The following is a 14,034-nucleotide window of genomic DNA, read 5'->3' as shown; positions in this document are numbered from 1 at the left end:
AAATATGTGTATCATTAACTCTGATATAAAGGTAGAAATCTAATATTAGATTTGTTGAAAGGGATCAGTCTTTAGTCTCCACTTGATGTTCTTAGGTACATTTTTCAAAGATTTATTTATTTATTTGAGATAGAGAGAGCACCCACACATGTGAGCACAAGAGGGTGGAGTGGCAGAAGGAGTGGAAGAGAGAGAATCCCAAGCAGTCTCCCCACCTAGAACAGAGCCCACCCCGCCCGATGCAGGCCAGCGAGGGGGAGGGGCAGAGGAAGAGGGAGAAGCAGGCTCCCCGCATGAGCAGGGAGTCTGACTCTAGGAGGGGAGGCGCTCAATCCCAGGACTCAGGTCATGACCTGAGTGGAAGCAGATGGTTAACTGACTAAGCCACCCAGGTGCCTGGGACGCTGATTTTGTATTTGCACATGTGCCTACTCACCAAAATGTATCTGTCATCTCAAAGCCAGTACTCAGGGTCCCTCTGAGTCACTTGCAGACACATGCATGTGTAGAGTGGAGAAGAATTTGAGTCGCCCAACATGCACGTTCCCGGTGGATGTCGATTTAGTGCTCATGCTTTAAACGCGTATCCTTTCGTGGGCTGTGTAGTGTCACCTTTTACATATTTTTGTGCTTTTCGTTGGTGATTGTGGGTGAAAATGCCCCCAGCCGTAGCGCTGAGGTGTGGTGTAGTGTTCCGAAGCACTAAGATAAGCCTGTGGAGAACACACCTGTGTTAGATAAGTTTCAGCTTCATCGAGGCATTAGTTCTAGTGTTGCCCCGAGTTCGCTATTGACAAATCAATGACCTATATTAAATAAGGTGTCTTTAAACAGAAATGCACGTAAAACAAGGTTATGTACTGATGGTTTGATGAAAACTTTGGGAGTAGAGGCTCACGGGAGCCTACCCCTGCATTTGCCTTAGGGCATGGTTCAGTATTTGCTAATTCAGTGTTCGCGGTGACGCCACTGAACTAACTACTGTGAACAAAGGGAATGGACCGTATATCAGGATAAGTGCTGTGAAGGAGGCTACAGAGGTGCTCGGCACGATGGAGAACGATGTGTGTGGAAGGTCTAGTCTTGACAGGGTGGGCTGGAAGTTTCTTGTGGGGAGAGGACAGCTAAGCGAGGACTCAAAGTCGGGAAAGAAGCTGCCAAGGGGACAGAGAACACTCCAAGTGGAGGGACCAGCAGGGGTCTGGAGGCGAAAAAGACTTGGTCCGTGGGGACCTGGGTCCTGTTGGGGAGGTGATGGAGAACAGGCAGGGGCCGGCCTGGAAGACTGTTAGGACCTGGCTAAGACGTTTTCATTTTATCCTAGAGGCCTGGGGGTGAAGTTACAAGCAGTGCCCTTGTTTGTTCTCATCACTAGGCTAAAGAGACCGATTTTCCCTGACCCACCTCTGTATCTCCAGGGCTGAGGACAGAGCTGGGGCCAACTACCGTGGCACAGAGCGTGGACCACCACGAGCCCACGGTATATATTTCGGTATGCATTTGTGGTCTGAATGACCAAGCCCTGGGTTTCGGCAGCCATAGCTGTGAAGAAACTGTCACAGGGACTTCTCCCAGAATGTGGACAACCCATGGGTTCAGGTCTCAGCTTCCAAGGCTGAGAGGCCAATGGCGGGGGAGCTTTGCACTCAGCTTCAGCAAAGGCAGACCTGTCATCCCCTTCCTCCCATCCCCAGGCAGGAGCTGGCAGGAGATCAGATGCGACTTCAATTCCAAGTGGCTCATGAACAAAAGCTGCGAAGTTGCTAAGAAACCTGCTTTTCTGAGGGTTCACCAGGTTTTCCTTTGTTTCTATGGCATTGTGTGTGTGAGTGTGTGTGAGCACACCGAGGGCCATCACCCTGCCAGGCCTGCAGCAAGCCAGACCAGGAGGTGAGAACTGCAGGCTGCCCTGGGACCTTATCACGGCCCCCAAGTATCGCCAAGCCAGGCAGCCCAGGTGTTCAGGGGAACAAAGGGGAGCCAGCTGCCTGCGGCCAGGGGTGGACAGAGCTGTGAGCAGCTTCAGGAAGGAAGCTTTGGATACTGAATCCTGGACCTGCTTCAGCAATAGCCCAGAAGCCCTAACGGTGGGAGATACCAACAACAGAACTGAGAAGGGATCCTGCTCCCATCCCCTCCCCTCCCTGAGCTTGGAAAATATTTCCTTGACACGATCAGGGCCACTGCAAAATACCAGATGTAAAGTTTGTAGGACTATACCAGTCCTGGCTGACCATGATCTCATTTGCTCCCCTTCTCCGCATTGTCATATGGGAAATCAGAGGCCTGGGGAGGGGAAGGGGCTTTCTCAAGAACACGTAGCGTATCACAGATGTAGGAACACCCTCTCTCAGAAGGTCTGTGGGCTGCGAATGGAGGGACAAAAGCCTAAAGTATAAGCTGGAACTATATCATGCCTCCATTTGTCCCTTCTTCAAGTACTTATTGAGCCCTTACTCAGTGCCAGGAGCCCCCAAGCCCCAGTCCCAACTGAATAGAGAGAAAAAGAGAATCCAAAACTTTGGGCAAATTGCCGAGTTGTTCAAATCTGTTTCTGACGGAGCGTGCCACCCTCACCCGGAGCTCCCACTCTGTGCCCAGCCAAGTGCTTCAGATCTCTTGCCTTCTACTCTGGCTTGGCGGGCTTGGGGGGACGGGGAGCTAAAATGGGTGAGAAGTGTAATTTCCCCCGTCCTCCCACCTGCACCAGGGAGGACGGACCTTCCCTCCCAGCGAACAGTAATTTTAAGAATCCAACGGCCATGGATTTTTCACTCTGCAGGACCTAGGTGCCTACTGTGCGCCCAGCACCTTGAACGAGTCATTCCTGGCTGTACACATCAGCCAAGGGCACATCTGATGCTCTCACCCTGTCCAGTTAAAAACCCTCTAATGGTTCCCACTGCTTTAAAAATAAAGCGCAGAGGGGCGCCTGGGTGGCGCAGTCGTTGGACGTCTGCCTTCGGCTTAGGGCGTGATCCCAGCGTTCTCGGATCGAGCCCCACATCAGGCTCCTCTGCTGGGAGCCTGCTTCTTCGTCTCCCACTCCGCCTGCTTGTGTTCCCTCTCTCGCTGGCTGTCTCTGTCAAATAAAAAATAAATAAAATCTTAAAAAAAAATAAAAAATAAAAATAAAGCGCAGAGACTCCTTAACATGGCCCACAAGGCCCTGCAGGGTCTGGCTTCTGCCCACCCCCTCCATTTCTTTCTCCCATTCTGCTCACTGACCTTCCTACCTGTCATGCTCCCCCCACAGGGTCTTTGCATATGTTGCCCCTACACATGGAATGTTCTTCCCTCTCTTCCTTCTTTCCTAGTAAAATAATTTAATCTTTTTTAAAGAAGCCACTGAAATTTTAGAAGAAATTTACTTAATATTGACCTTCTGGTTCCAGTGCTCAAAACCTGCTACCGTGGCCAGTGAACTGGTTCCCCCCTCCTGTTCATCCGCCTTCTCCAAGCTGTGGGTCCACAGCGCCCTCTAGTGGGCTCTGCGTGGCAGCACCGGCAGGCAGCTTCGCTCGTGGTCACGGGCAGGCCCACACCAAGTCTCAACCACAGAACCACGGGTGGAACTGGAAGCATCATCCAAAACCTACCCATTTTATGGGAGAAAACTGAGGCCTAGATAGGGGGCAGGATTTGTCCAAGACCTCACAGTCTGTTGCAGAGCCTGGCCGGCCAGTGCTCTTTCTACTACATGGTATTACATACATCTTATACTCAAAGCATCACAATGTTTTGGTAGGTGGAAATTTGTAGCTGATGAATGAGCACCAGAAATGAACTATTTCATGTTGTTCTGCCCTTTTGAAATCTTCAATTCCTGGCTGTAGTCTGTAGGACCCTTTGTGGGCTACCCCACCTAACCCTGGGAGCTCACCTCCTTCTGTGCCTCCAACATGGGAACTCCTTCCTGCCTCGGGGCCTTTGCACTAGCTGTTCCCTTTGCCTGGAACTCTCTTCACCAAACTGCCTCTTGGCTCACACTCCCTCATGTCTTCCAGCTCTCACAGAGAGGCACTCTTTCACCGGCCAACCAAATGTTGATCCCCACTCGTCTCTCAAACATCTTGTTTCGTATCCTTCATCGCCCTGTTCACATCTAGCATCGTCTTGGTTAGCTGTCAGAGGTCTGCCTTCTTCTCTAGAATGATGGCTGTTGGGAACTTGTTCAGTATCCTGGCACTGAGCAGACACACACTGACAACTTGGGGAATGATGGGGTGGAAGACCGCGTGTGACAAGAACAAGCCAGACAGCACGTTAGAGAAAGTCTGGAGGTTTATTCAACAACAGTCACAATCACAATTGTACACGGTAAGTCAGTTCTTCACAAAGGCTCACTTTTCCAGGCAGGAGAAGAGAGGTTGGTGGTCTTGAGCTTTCTGTTTGCAATACCCAGTCTGCCATCTCCATATTCCCTGCCTGTAGTCCCTTTGGGATCCCAGTCTTCAAGCCAAAAACGGAGCAGCCCAACCCTGTTATCTGACACGGCAGAATCAAAGCCATGTGGGGAGCAGGTGTTAAGAGGACCTTGTCACTGGGGATGTAGGTCCAACTCCCACCTCAGAGGTGGCAGTGGGCCTTGGCTCAAGATCAAGTTTGGACTGAAATATTACTTGGATTTTCACAAAGAGAAAGTAGAAAAGAATTCCAGAACAGGACTGCACTCCTTGCCCCTCTCCCACACTTAAAAATCTTCAGAAAACATTAAAAATGCACTGCCTCCCAGGAATTATAAAAGTTCACCCAACCTGTACAAACTAGGATCGCTGAAGCAAGGAATCCAGATTTCTCAGTAAAGTGCTTTGCTGCTCTTTAGAGACTCGAGAGACAGAAAAATGATGCATGGAAAGAAATATGGAGTCATTTTAAAGGATATCATCTCTTTCTTCAGGAGAAAAAGAATTCAACAGGTAGGTTAGCAAAGTAAAGATAATGTGGACTTCGGGGGTCTGTCTGCTGCACCCGCAGCGAGAAGGGCTCCTTCTCCCCAGGCCTGTGGGAGAACCCCCTTCTGCCTCCGAACTAGCTCTTCCTCAAGGGCAGGATGGCTAGTTCCTGGATGGTTTTCAAAGTTGAAAGCTCCAGGCGGAGGCACGCGGTGGGCTGGCTTTTCACACACGTGTCTGCACACTTGGCCACCTCCCGAGGCCTTGTATTTACAGCAAAGATGCTCCCTGCATTGCCACATGCTTCTGGAGGCCCCCTGCGGAAAGGCTGCTGGGGCGCCCCACGGTCACGATACTTTCCAGCCACACCCTGTTTTGTGACCGCCCGCTCAGAAAAAAGAGAGGAAGAGGGGCCCCTATCCTCACCCGCTACCCAGATGAGAGCACCTCCAGACTCCTGGCTGCCTTCCTGAGCAACAGCTGGCAGTGTGAGCAGGAAGCGGAATCTTTGAGACAGGTGGTTTTCAAAAATGAGGCCAAAACAACGAGCGGTCAGGATTTGTAATCTGCCAGTTGGTCGGCTGAGCCATGAACTTCTCTCCCCTTCCCCCGTTACACACTGTCAAGTCCCAGCATCTCCGGATAAGAGCTCAGCAAGACCTGCTCGGGGGAACTAGCCCTCCCTTGTCAAGGGGGCAAACCAGACTTGAAAGGAGAACCAAGGGACGGGAAAGAGGAAGGCTGCGGCCTGCTTGCCGCTGCTCCTGCTTTCCACACGAGTCCCGGTCTTGCCGAGGACGTGGTCAGCCACTTGGAATGGGACCACATGGGAATCTAGAGAGTGCTTGGCACCCTGGGGGCTGGGATGGGGGCTACAGGCATGGCCTCCAAACAGAGCCCTCCCCCTGGGGTTGCTGAGGCCCTTGCAGGCCACGGACTAAACGAGCTGTCCAGCTGCCCTTTTAATTTGGAGTGTTCCTTGCACGAACTGGAACAACTCTGGCCTCTGGCCCTCGAGAGGCTTCTCCGTCTCAGATCCTGCTCTAGGCCTGTCTCCTGCTTGAAATTAGAAGTTCAGAAACACACACTCATCCAACAGAAACTGCACACGCCACCACCCATGTTTCCCCTCCCCCCACCCCTGCCCCTGTAGGTTTGTCTAGCAAGGCACTAGGAAATTGTTCAAGTTTAGGGATTTGCTGTACATTTGCATTTTTTTCTTTTTAAAAGGCACAGTTTTTATTTTAATGATGCTGCACTGCTTTCTGATGATGACCCCTAATTCAGCTCTCCAAACTGCAACACTCCTGTTCTCCTAGATCCTGGAAGGGGCCTCATCTTCGGACTCCTTCCTATGGAGGGCCACTTCGAAAGATAGAGCACTGATCAGGAAAAGACATGAGGGATCAACAAGCAAGCTTTTGGGAGCACAGGGGCCACCTCTCCTGTCGACAGGTGGCCAGGGCAGGGCTTGTACGGGGGCAGAAGTGGAGGAAGTGATGCTTTGCCAGCTCTATGCTTAATCGGGGTGGTGGTGGTGGTTGGGAGTTTATTCCCTGCCCCCCCGAGATAATGGCCTTGGGATCAGCCAGCATCTCAAAGGCAGATTCGTGGCTCTATTCCCAGATTTATGTCTCATTTAATTGGTAAATGACACAATTGAGAGATCCAACTCTAATTGGAATACTGATTTCAAGTATTTCCCGGACTAGCTGGTGGAAGCCATAGGTTGTGGAATGTGATTTCCATTTCTGAATCAGTGGGTGGCAGGCTGGTTACCGAAATGATTCCTATTAGTTTGGGAGCCCTCTGGGAGTCTGACACATAATTAACAAAGCAAAAGGTAAACACGAGGGACTGGCATGGAGCTGGGTGCACATCTGCTCGTGGGACACTGGGTGCTTTACTCCACTGCAGCTGGGAGGGTGGTGGAAGGCTGCAGGGCTTCGGGTCTGCGCTGAGGACCGTGGCATACCAAGGTCTCCGGTACGAGCTGCTGGACACAGGTCACCCACCCCCTCTCTCCTGACACCACCAACCTTGGATTTCAAAGATTGTCTCTAGGCTGGGGGGCTGCCTTGACCGTACTACACTTGGCTGGCTCTTTTAAATCACAACATTCCAGAAATCCATACTGGATGCTAGAATACCAGAATCCTAGGTAGCATTCTAGGTTGTGATCCAGTGAGAGAGTTCTTGGAAAAATTCTGGAGTTCTAGATCAGAACCAGAGCCATGATGAGGTCAGAGGCTGGGCGACTTGCCCACGGTCCACCCTGGAGGCCTCCAGACGTTGTGAGGTGAGCACCTCACACGTCTGCTCCTCTCTCGAGGCAGGTAATTGCCCAAGACAGAAAGAGGAAAGTGGAAGCACTGATTGGGGAAATTCCTCCAGTTATCGAGGTTGGAGGTATTCTAACTAGGCCTTCTCCACGGGCCGAGGCCAAGTGACACACAGCTCTGAGCAGCTGGTGGCTGAGCTGTCCTGTGCTCGCAGAGCACTGACGACATTTCAAGTGCCCAGAGAGCAAGGGGAGACATCCATGTGTCCGTGGCGGCAAAGGAGTGTCTGGGGGTCCTGCTTCTGACCCCAGGCCTGGCAGCTGGCCAGTGCTCAATATCGAACACTGCGAGGGTCCAGGTGAGGCCTTCCATCGCATCCCCTGGGGCTGTGACAGAGCACAGAAGTTGGGCGGTAACTGCAGCTAGCCCACGACAGGCAGATACTGAAGGGCTGGCGCCACTGGCCCCAAGAAAGACCTCCTCCCTGTCCTGCTGCTGCTGGCGAGGGCACTGGTGCTGCAAGCTGCCCAGACTGGCAAAAGTTGCCTTTTTTCTAGAGGACCGTCACGTAGGAGCCATCTGAAGCCTAGGCAACCTTGCGGGACCCATTTTGGGGTGGCCTAAGGCTGCCCTGGCATTCCTCCCACATAATGCTCAAGGGACCTTGGTGACCAAGTTGAAAAGGTCCTCCTGGATTTCCATGATGCCACCGGGGGTTAAAGCAGGCACTGCTCTCTGTGCGGCCTCTTGTGGGGTCTGTTCTCCATCCTACCTCCACCCCCGGGCTTCGGGGACCAGGCAGACACCTTGCTGCAGCTGTAAGAGCCCTCTGTGCCCTGGACCGGTTGGCCAGCACCTCTCGCATCACGGTGCCCACAGAAGCCCTGCCTCCCTTGGGAGAGGAAGGCTGCGGAGGGGCCGGGGACCGCTCCGCCAGGCCTGCTGAGGAGACGTGAGGGCTCAGTTCCTGTTGAATTTTTCCAAGACCGTCGAGTTGGTGTGTTCAAACAGCCACTGCTGGGTGAGAGAAGAGGGGTCACAGGTGTTCATGAAGATCCGGTGGTCACTTTCACTGCAGTCCATGCAGCCGCCGCTGACCGGGTGGTACAGGGTCTTGTCCTAGGAAACAGGGGGGCAGTCAGCCTGGCAGCGCCTGCACTGCGGCCTGAGCCCAGGGCTGCCCCCCCCCCCCCCGCCCCCGCCAGGCTTCTGGGCCCTGCCCTCCCTCACCCTTGGCCTGGCCGGGGCGAGCCTTGCCCGGTGAGATGCGCGCCACATCCGGGGCCTAAGCACGCTCGCCTCCGGCCCAATTTCACTGGTTCTCATGCTGTTTTTTGTTTGTTTTGTTTTGTTTTAATGGACCCAGTTGCCAACGTTGAAGATCCTAGAGATTTCACATAAAAATCTGGATTTCTGGCTTCTCTCGAATGACTGAGAAGTCGGGCATGGCGGGTTTGTGGGACAAATGCGTGAGCGAGGGGGCTCTGTCCAGGGAAGGAGGGAGGCACGGCGTGTTTATTCGCCTGTCTGCTTTGCCGGCTGCCCTGCTCCGCCCACACGGCCTGCCTTACTCTGCGGTACTTCCACAGCTGGTTGCCCTTCATGCTGTGGCAGTCATAGAGGGTGACCGGGCTGCTGCTGGAGATGGCGTCAAAGCAGAACTTCTTGGTGTGCTGGGGGTCTCCCGGCCGGATGTCCTCTCTCCAGGTGAAGGTGAACACCTGTACATACAGGGACATCGTCAGGGGGACAGCAAAACCAGGGGACTCTCTCTCTTTTGGAGTGACAGAAAACGTTAAACAGAGAGATCCAGAAAACAGTACTGACCACACCTGTCTCAGTCACCCAGCTTCAACAGTTACCAACGCATGGTGATCTTGTTACAGCTTTACCCCCACCGTGACCCCCACCCCCACATTATTCTGAAGCAAATTATAGACCTCACATCACGTCAGGTGTACAGTCTTCACCAAAGTGCCATGACAGCAATAAAAAGTTACCACGAAGTCCTCAATGTCATCAAGGAGCTAGAGTTCAAGTGCTCTTGCTTTGTAAGTTTCTCTTCACAGTTTGAATCAGGATCCAAACCAGGTTTACATACTGCATTTGGCTGAGAAGCGGTTTTTTTCAGCAGCGTTACTGAAGTCTAACTGGCGTACAATAGATTGCACCCATTGAAAGTGCACAACTTGATATGTCTGACTGGTTTACAGCTGTGAAACCACCACCACCATCAAGGTCATCACCCCAAAAGCATCCTCACATCCCCTGTGGTCTCTTCCTCTTGTCCCTCCCTACTCCCCATGCCTCTGGGCAACCACTCCTCTGTTTTCCATCACTAGACATCGTTTGCAAGTTCTAGAATTTTAAATAAAAGGAATCCTAGAGTATGTATTTTTTTTTTTTGTCTAATTTCTTCCACTCAATATCATTTTGTTACGACAGCATTTATCAATAGTCTGTTCCTTGCCATCGCTAAGTAGTATTTCACTGCAACATACTCCTTCTACCTGTCCTTAGACATCAGGGGGCTCTCAGTTTTTGGTTATTACAAATAAAGTGGCTATGACCATTTGTGTACAAGTCATTGTATAGACATATACCTTCTTTTCCCCTGGGCAAATACTTCGGGGTGGTATGGCTGGATCATATGATAGATGGATGTTTAAGAAACTGCCAAACTGTTTTCCAGAGTGCTTGTACCATTTACACTCTGACCAGCAGGGCATTCTTCCAGTTCCCCTACACTCTCGCCACCCCTTGGTATGGTCAGTCTTCTGAATTTCAATTTCCATTTTTCCAACGAGTTAACCATTTTTAATGTGTTTATTTGCCACTGATATACCTTCTTTGCTAAAGTGTCTGCACGAGTCTCTTGCCCATTTTTAAACTGGATTGTTTTCTTATTATTGAGTGTTGAGAGTTTTATAAATTCCGGATCCAAGTCCTTTATCGGATATGTGTTTTGTAAACATTTCCTCCTGGTCTGCAGCTTGCCTTTTTTCTCGATTTCCTCTTTTAAAGAAGAGTTTTTGCTTTTTCTTTTTAAAAAGAAGTCCAATTTATCAGTGTTTTTCTTTTATGGATTGTGCTTTTGGTGTTTTATCTAAGAAATCATTGCTTTATCCAAGGTCACAGACACTTTTGCCTACATTTTCTTCTAAAAGGTTTTAGGTTTTAAGTCAATGCACCATTTTGAGTTAATTTTTCTCATATAATATAAGGTATGTATCGAAGAATTTTTTGAGGGATATGGATATCCAATTGTTCCAGGACCATTTGTTGAAAAGACTATCTTTTCTCCACTGAACTGCCTTTAAACACTGGCAAAAATTGATTGTCCATATACGTGTGGGTCTATTTTTGGTCTCTTGATTCTGTTCCATTGATCTGTCTTTATGTCAATACCACACTGTCTTGATTACTGCCAGTTTATAATATATCTTGAAATCAGGCAGTGTGTATCCTTTAACTTTGGACTTCTTTTGCAAGTTGTTTTGGATATTCTAGGTCCTGTCCATTTCCGTGTGAATTTTATAATCAGCTTTTCACTTTCTGTAAGAAAAGCCTGCTAAGATGTTAGGATTGTGATGAACTTACATAGTGGTCTGGAAAGAACTGACAACAATTCTGAGTCTTCCAACCTCTGGACATGGCACAGATCTTCACTTATTTAGGACTTCTTTCATTTCTACCAAAAATGTTTTGTAGTTTTCAATGTTTCAGTGTACAGGTCTTTTATCAGTGACAGACTGAGGACCATATATATATATATATATATATATATATATATAGTTATAATAAGTGCTTGTTTTTAATTTTAATTTCTGATTCTTCATTATTCATATATAGAAATACAATTGGTTTTTATATCTTACAACTTTGATAAGTTCATTTATTAGTTCTGGTAGTTTCTCTGTAGATTCAATTGAATTTTCCACAAAGATGATCATAGAGTCTTCAAATAAAGATGGTTTTCCTTCTTCGCCCACATGCAGGACTTTTCTTTTTCTTGCCACAGGTTAGAACCTTTAGTACAGTGTCAAATAGAAATGGTAGGGTTGGAATCCCTGTCTTGTTCCTGATCTTAGGGGTAAAGCATTCAGATTTTCACCATTAAGTATGATGCTAGCTGCAGGCTTTTTATAGATGACCTTGATCAAGTTGAGGAAGTTTCCTTTTATTCCTGGTTTGCTGAGAGTTTTTATCAGGAATGAATGTTGGATTTTGTCAAATGCTTTTTTCTGGGTAAAGGTGATTATATGGGGGCCCCTGGGTGGCTCAGTTAAGTGTCTGCTTTCAGCTCAGGTCACGATCACAGGGTCCTGATATCAAGTCCTACATCAGGCTCTTTGTGCAGCGGGGAATCTGCTTCTCCCCCTAGTTGTGCTCTTCTCCCGCTAGTGCTCACTCTCACTCTCTCAAATAAATAAATATTTTTTAAAAAGGTGATTATAGGGGTGCCTGGGTGGCTCAGTGGTTAAGCGTCTGCCTTCGGTCCAGGGTGTGATCCCAGGGTCCTGGGATCGAGCCCCACATCGGGCTCCCTGCACCACTGGGAGCCTGCTTCCTCCTCTTCCACTCCCCCTGCTTGTGTTCCCTCTCTCAGTGGCTGTCTCTCTATCAAAATAAATAAATAAAAAATAAAAAATCTTAAAAAAAAGGTGATTATATGGTTTTTCTTTTTCAGTTCGTTAACATGGTGAACCTATTGATTAATTTTTTAATATTAAACCCACCATGCATTCCTGGGATAAATTACATTTAGTCATAATGAATTATCCTTTTTATATACCACTGGACAGGATTTTCTAAAGTTTTGTTGAGAATTCTTGCATCTATGTGCACAAGGGATACTGGTCTGCAATTTTCTTATAATGTCTTAACCTGGTGTTGCTACTAAGGTAAGGCTGGCGTCACAAAATAAGTTGGGAAGTATTCCTTCCTTTTCTGGAAAAGTCTCTGTGGAATTGGTAAAGTTTCTTCTTTAAGTGTTTGGTAGAATTCACCAGTGAATCCATGTGGGCCTGGATTTTTCTTTGAGGGAAGGTTTTCAACTACACTGTCAGTCTCTTGAGTATAATCCTGTTGTTTTCCAGTTGGGCTGGTGAGAACAGGCACCATCCCGGGCCCTGCATGAGCACCGGGCATGGCTCCCTCTCATCCACGCAGGACTTCTCCAGCCCTGGAAGCTCGCTCACATCCATGCACGGATCAGCTCTCTACCAAATGTCCAAGGGGGACTTGGTAAATCCCGCAAGTTCTCTCTGTGTCTGGCGCTCTCCTCACCCATCCTCTATTTTGTGAATTTCAGCCCCACTGGCCTCCAACAGCCTCTGTGCTGTCTCCCCAGCTCAGAAGTCGGCTTGGCTCCCCCGGGGTCATCATCCTTGACCTGTGGCCTGGAGACTCTCTCAAGGAAGGACTGGGACAGTCATAGGGCTTACCTTGTTTTCTTGCTATCCCTTGAGGATTACTGTCCTCCACTGGCTGATGTCTGCTCTCTTGAAAACAGTTTTCCACATATTTTGTTTGTTTTTCAGTTGTTTCTGGCAGGAGGGTAAATCCAGGACCCATTACTCCACTCCATCTTGGCCAGAAGTGGACATGATGGTGGCAAAGGAGTGGTACTGGGAGCTCTTGCCTCCTGATTGCTTCCCAGGCCCTCTGTAACTTAGGGGCTGCGTTTTAGATTCATATTTTTCCCTCTGCAGGCTCACTACAGCGCTCTGCTCAGGGTGGTTGAGAGCCCTGGGGGATCTAAATCCCATTGGGGCAACAGGGTTGCCATGCTTCCCATTTCAGAGGGGGGGAGGCTGGCACAGCTACACACCCAGGCGCCATTTTGTTGCTTTTTGAGGGCATCCTCAGGCATTAATGTGGACTCTCTGCCACACAGTGAGGCTCTTCTAGGCTGAGCAACTCGGGCATATTCTATCCAGGCCCCATGCTGTTCCTGGTCTCTTTTAGGTCCTAGGGTGGGGTGGGTGTGGGGAGCAGTCACATGCTGCCTTGGAGAACTCAGGAGAATCAGGGAAGGAGAGCCTTGGAGAACACAGGAGAATCAGGGAAGGAGAGCCACTTCTAATAAGAATTGTTATCAAGAAAGGAGGAGGGAGAGCAACAAGGATTTCCGAGGGAGGAGCAGACACCGTCAGGCTGGGCACGGTGCCCATCTGAGAGGCGGTGCTGTTCCTTCTCAGCACTCACGCCACGCATCCCTTCTGAGTTCTGTTTTTGCAGAGGACCCACGATATAGGCTTCTATCCATTTGCACTTCCAAAATGCCAGAAAACCCATAGTAAGGAGGCTATAAAAATTTAACCTTGAACCTTGAACCAAGATTCAGCGGATGTGGTCTGATTTGGGGGTTAACTGCTTGGAGGAAGGGATCACGGAAGCAGTTTCTTGGGGTGGTGGTTTTTCCTGCGTTGCCAGCTTGCACTCTTCATTTTTCTGATAACACCCCTTGGGCATGATCTCCTGGAGAAGACACCCTCTTCACTCTTCTCCCCATTCTTCGGGTGAGGCTGACCACACCACACCCCCAGCTCCAGGAGTGGGTACGTGACCTGGGCCTAATCAATATGAGGACTCTATCATATCCCTATTGTAACTGGCTCAGGAAAGCCAGTTTGTGAGTGACCCAGGGCTTTTCCAGAACTCTGGAAAGGGACGTGCCTTTTTATGGAGGGATGGGAAGCCTTTGCAGCTGGTGGTCCCATCTGCTACCACATGGGAAGAGCCAGGTGAAAGATGAAGCCCACAGAGAGGAGGCAGAGTTGAGACCCTGGAGGGGTCCCACTGAACAGCACTTAAGCTTTACAGTGACATGAGCCAGTTAGTTCTCCTTTTTG

General features: G+C 49.5%; 1 protein-coding gene across 2 annotated transcripts in view; it reads right to left on the bottom strand.

The window, feature by feature from the left end:
* Positions 1 to 4,266: 4,266 nt before the first annotated feature.
* The window catches only part of GALNT10 (polypeptide N-acetylgalactosaminyltransferase 10), a 212,482-nt gene continuing 202,714 nt past the window's right edge, over positions 4,267 to 14,034 (bottom strand). For both annotated transcript variants that reach the window (XM_026510837.4, XM_057312279.1), the window contains 2 exons: positions 8,749 to 8,898; positions 4,267 to 8,296 (listed from right to left, as the gene is read on the bottom strand). In XM_026510837.4, coding sequence (XP_026366622.2) covers positions 8,138 to 8,296; positions 8,749 to 8,898 — 309 coding nt within the window. In that variant the 3' untranslated portion in view covers positions 4,267 to 8,137. The remainder of the gene's footprint in view (positions 8,297 to 8,748; positions 8,899 to 14,034) is intronic.

This window comes from Ursus arctos, unplaced genomic scaffold (genome assembly GCF_023065955.2).
Source record: "Ursus arctos isolate Adak ecotype North America unplaced genomic scaffold, UrsArc2.0 scaffold_15, whole genome shotgun sequence".
NCBI classification, from domain to species: Eukaryota; Metazoa; Chordata; class Mammalia; order Carnivora; family Ursidae; genus Ursus; species Ursus arctos.
Note: the sequence above shows the minus strand (reverse complement) of the source record. Positions and strands in the feature narration are given on the sequence as shown.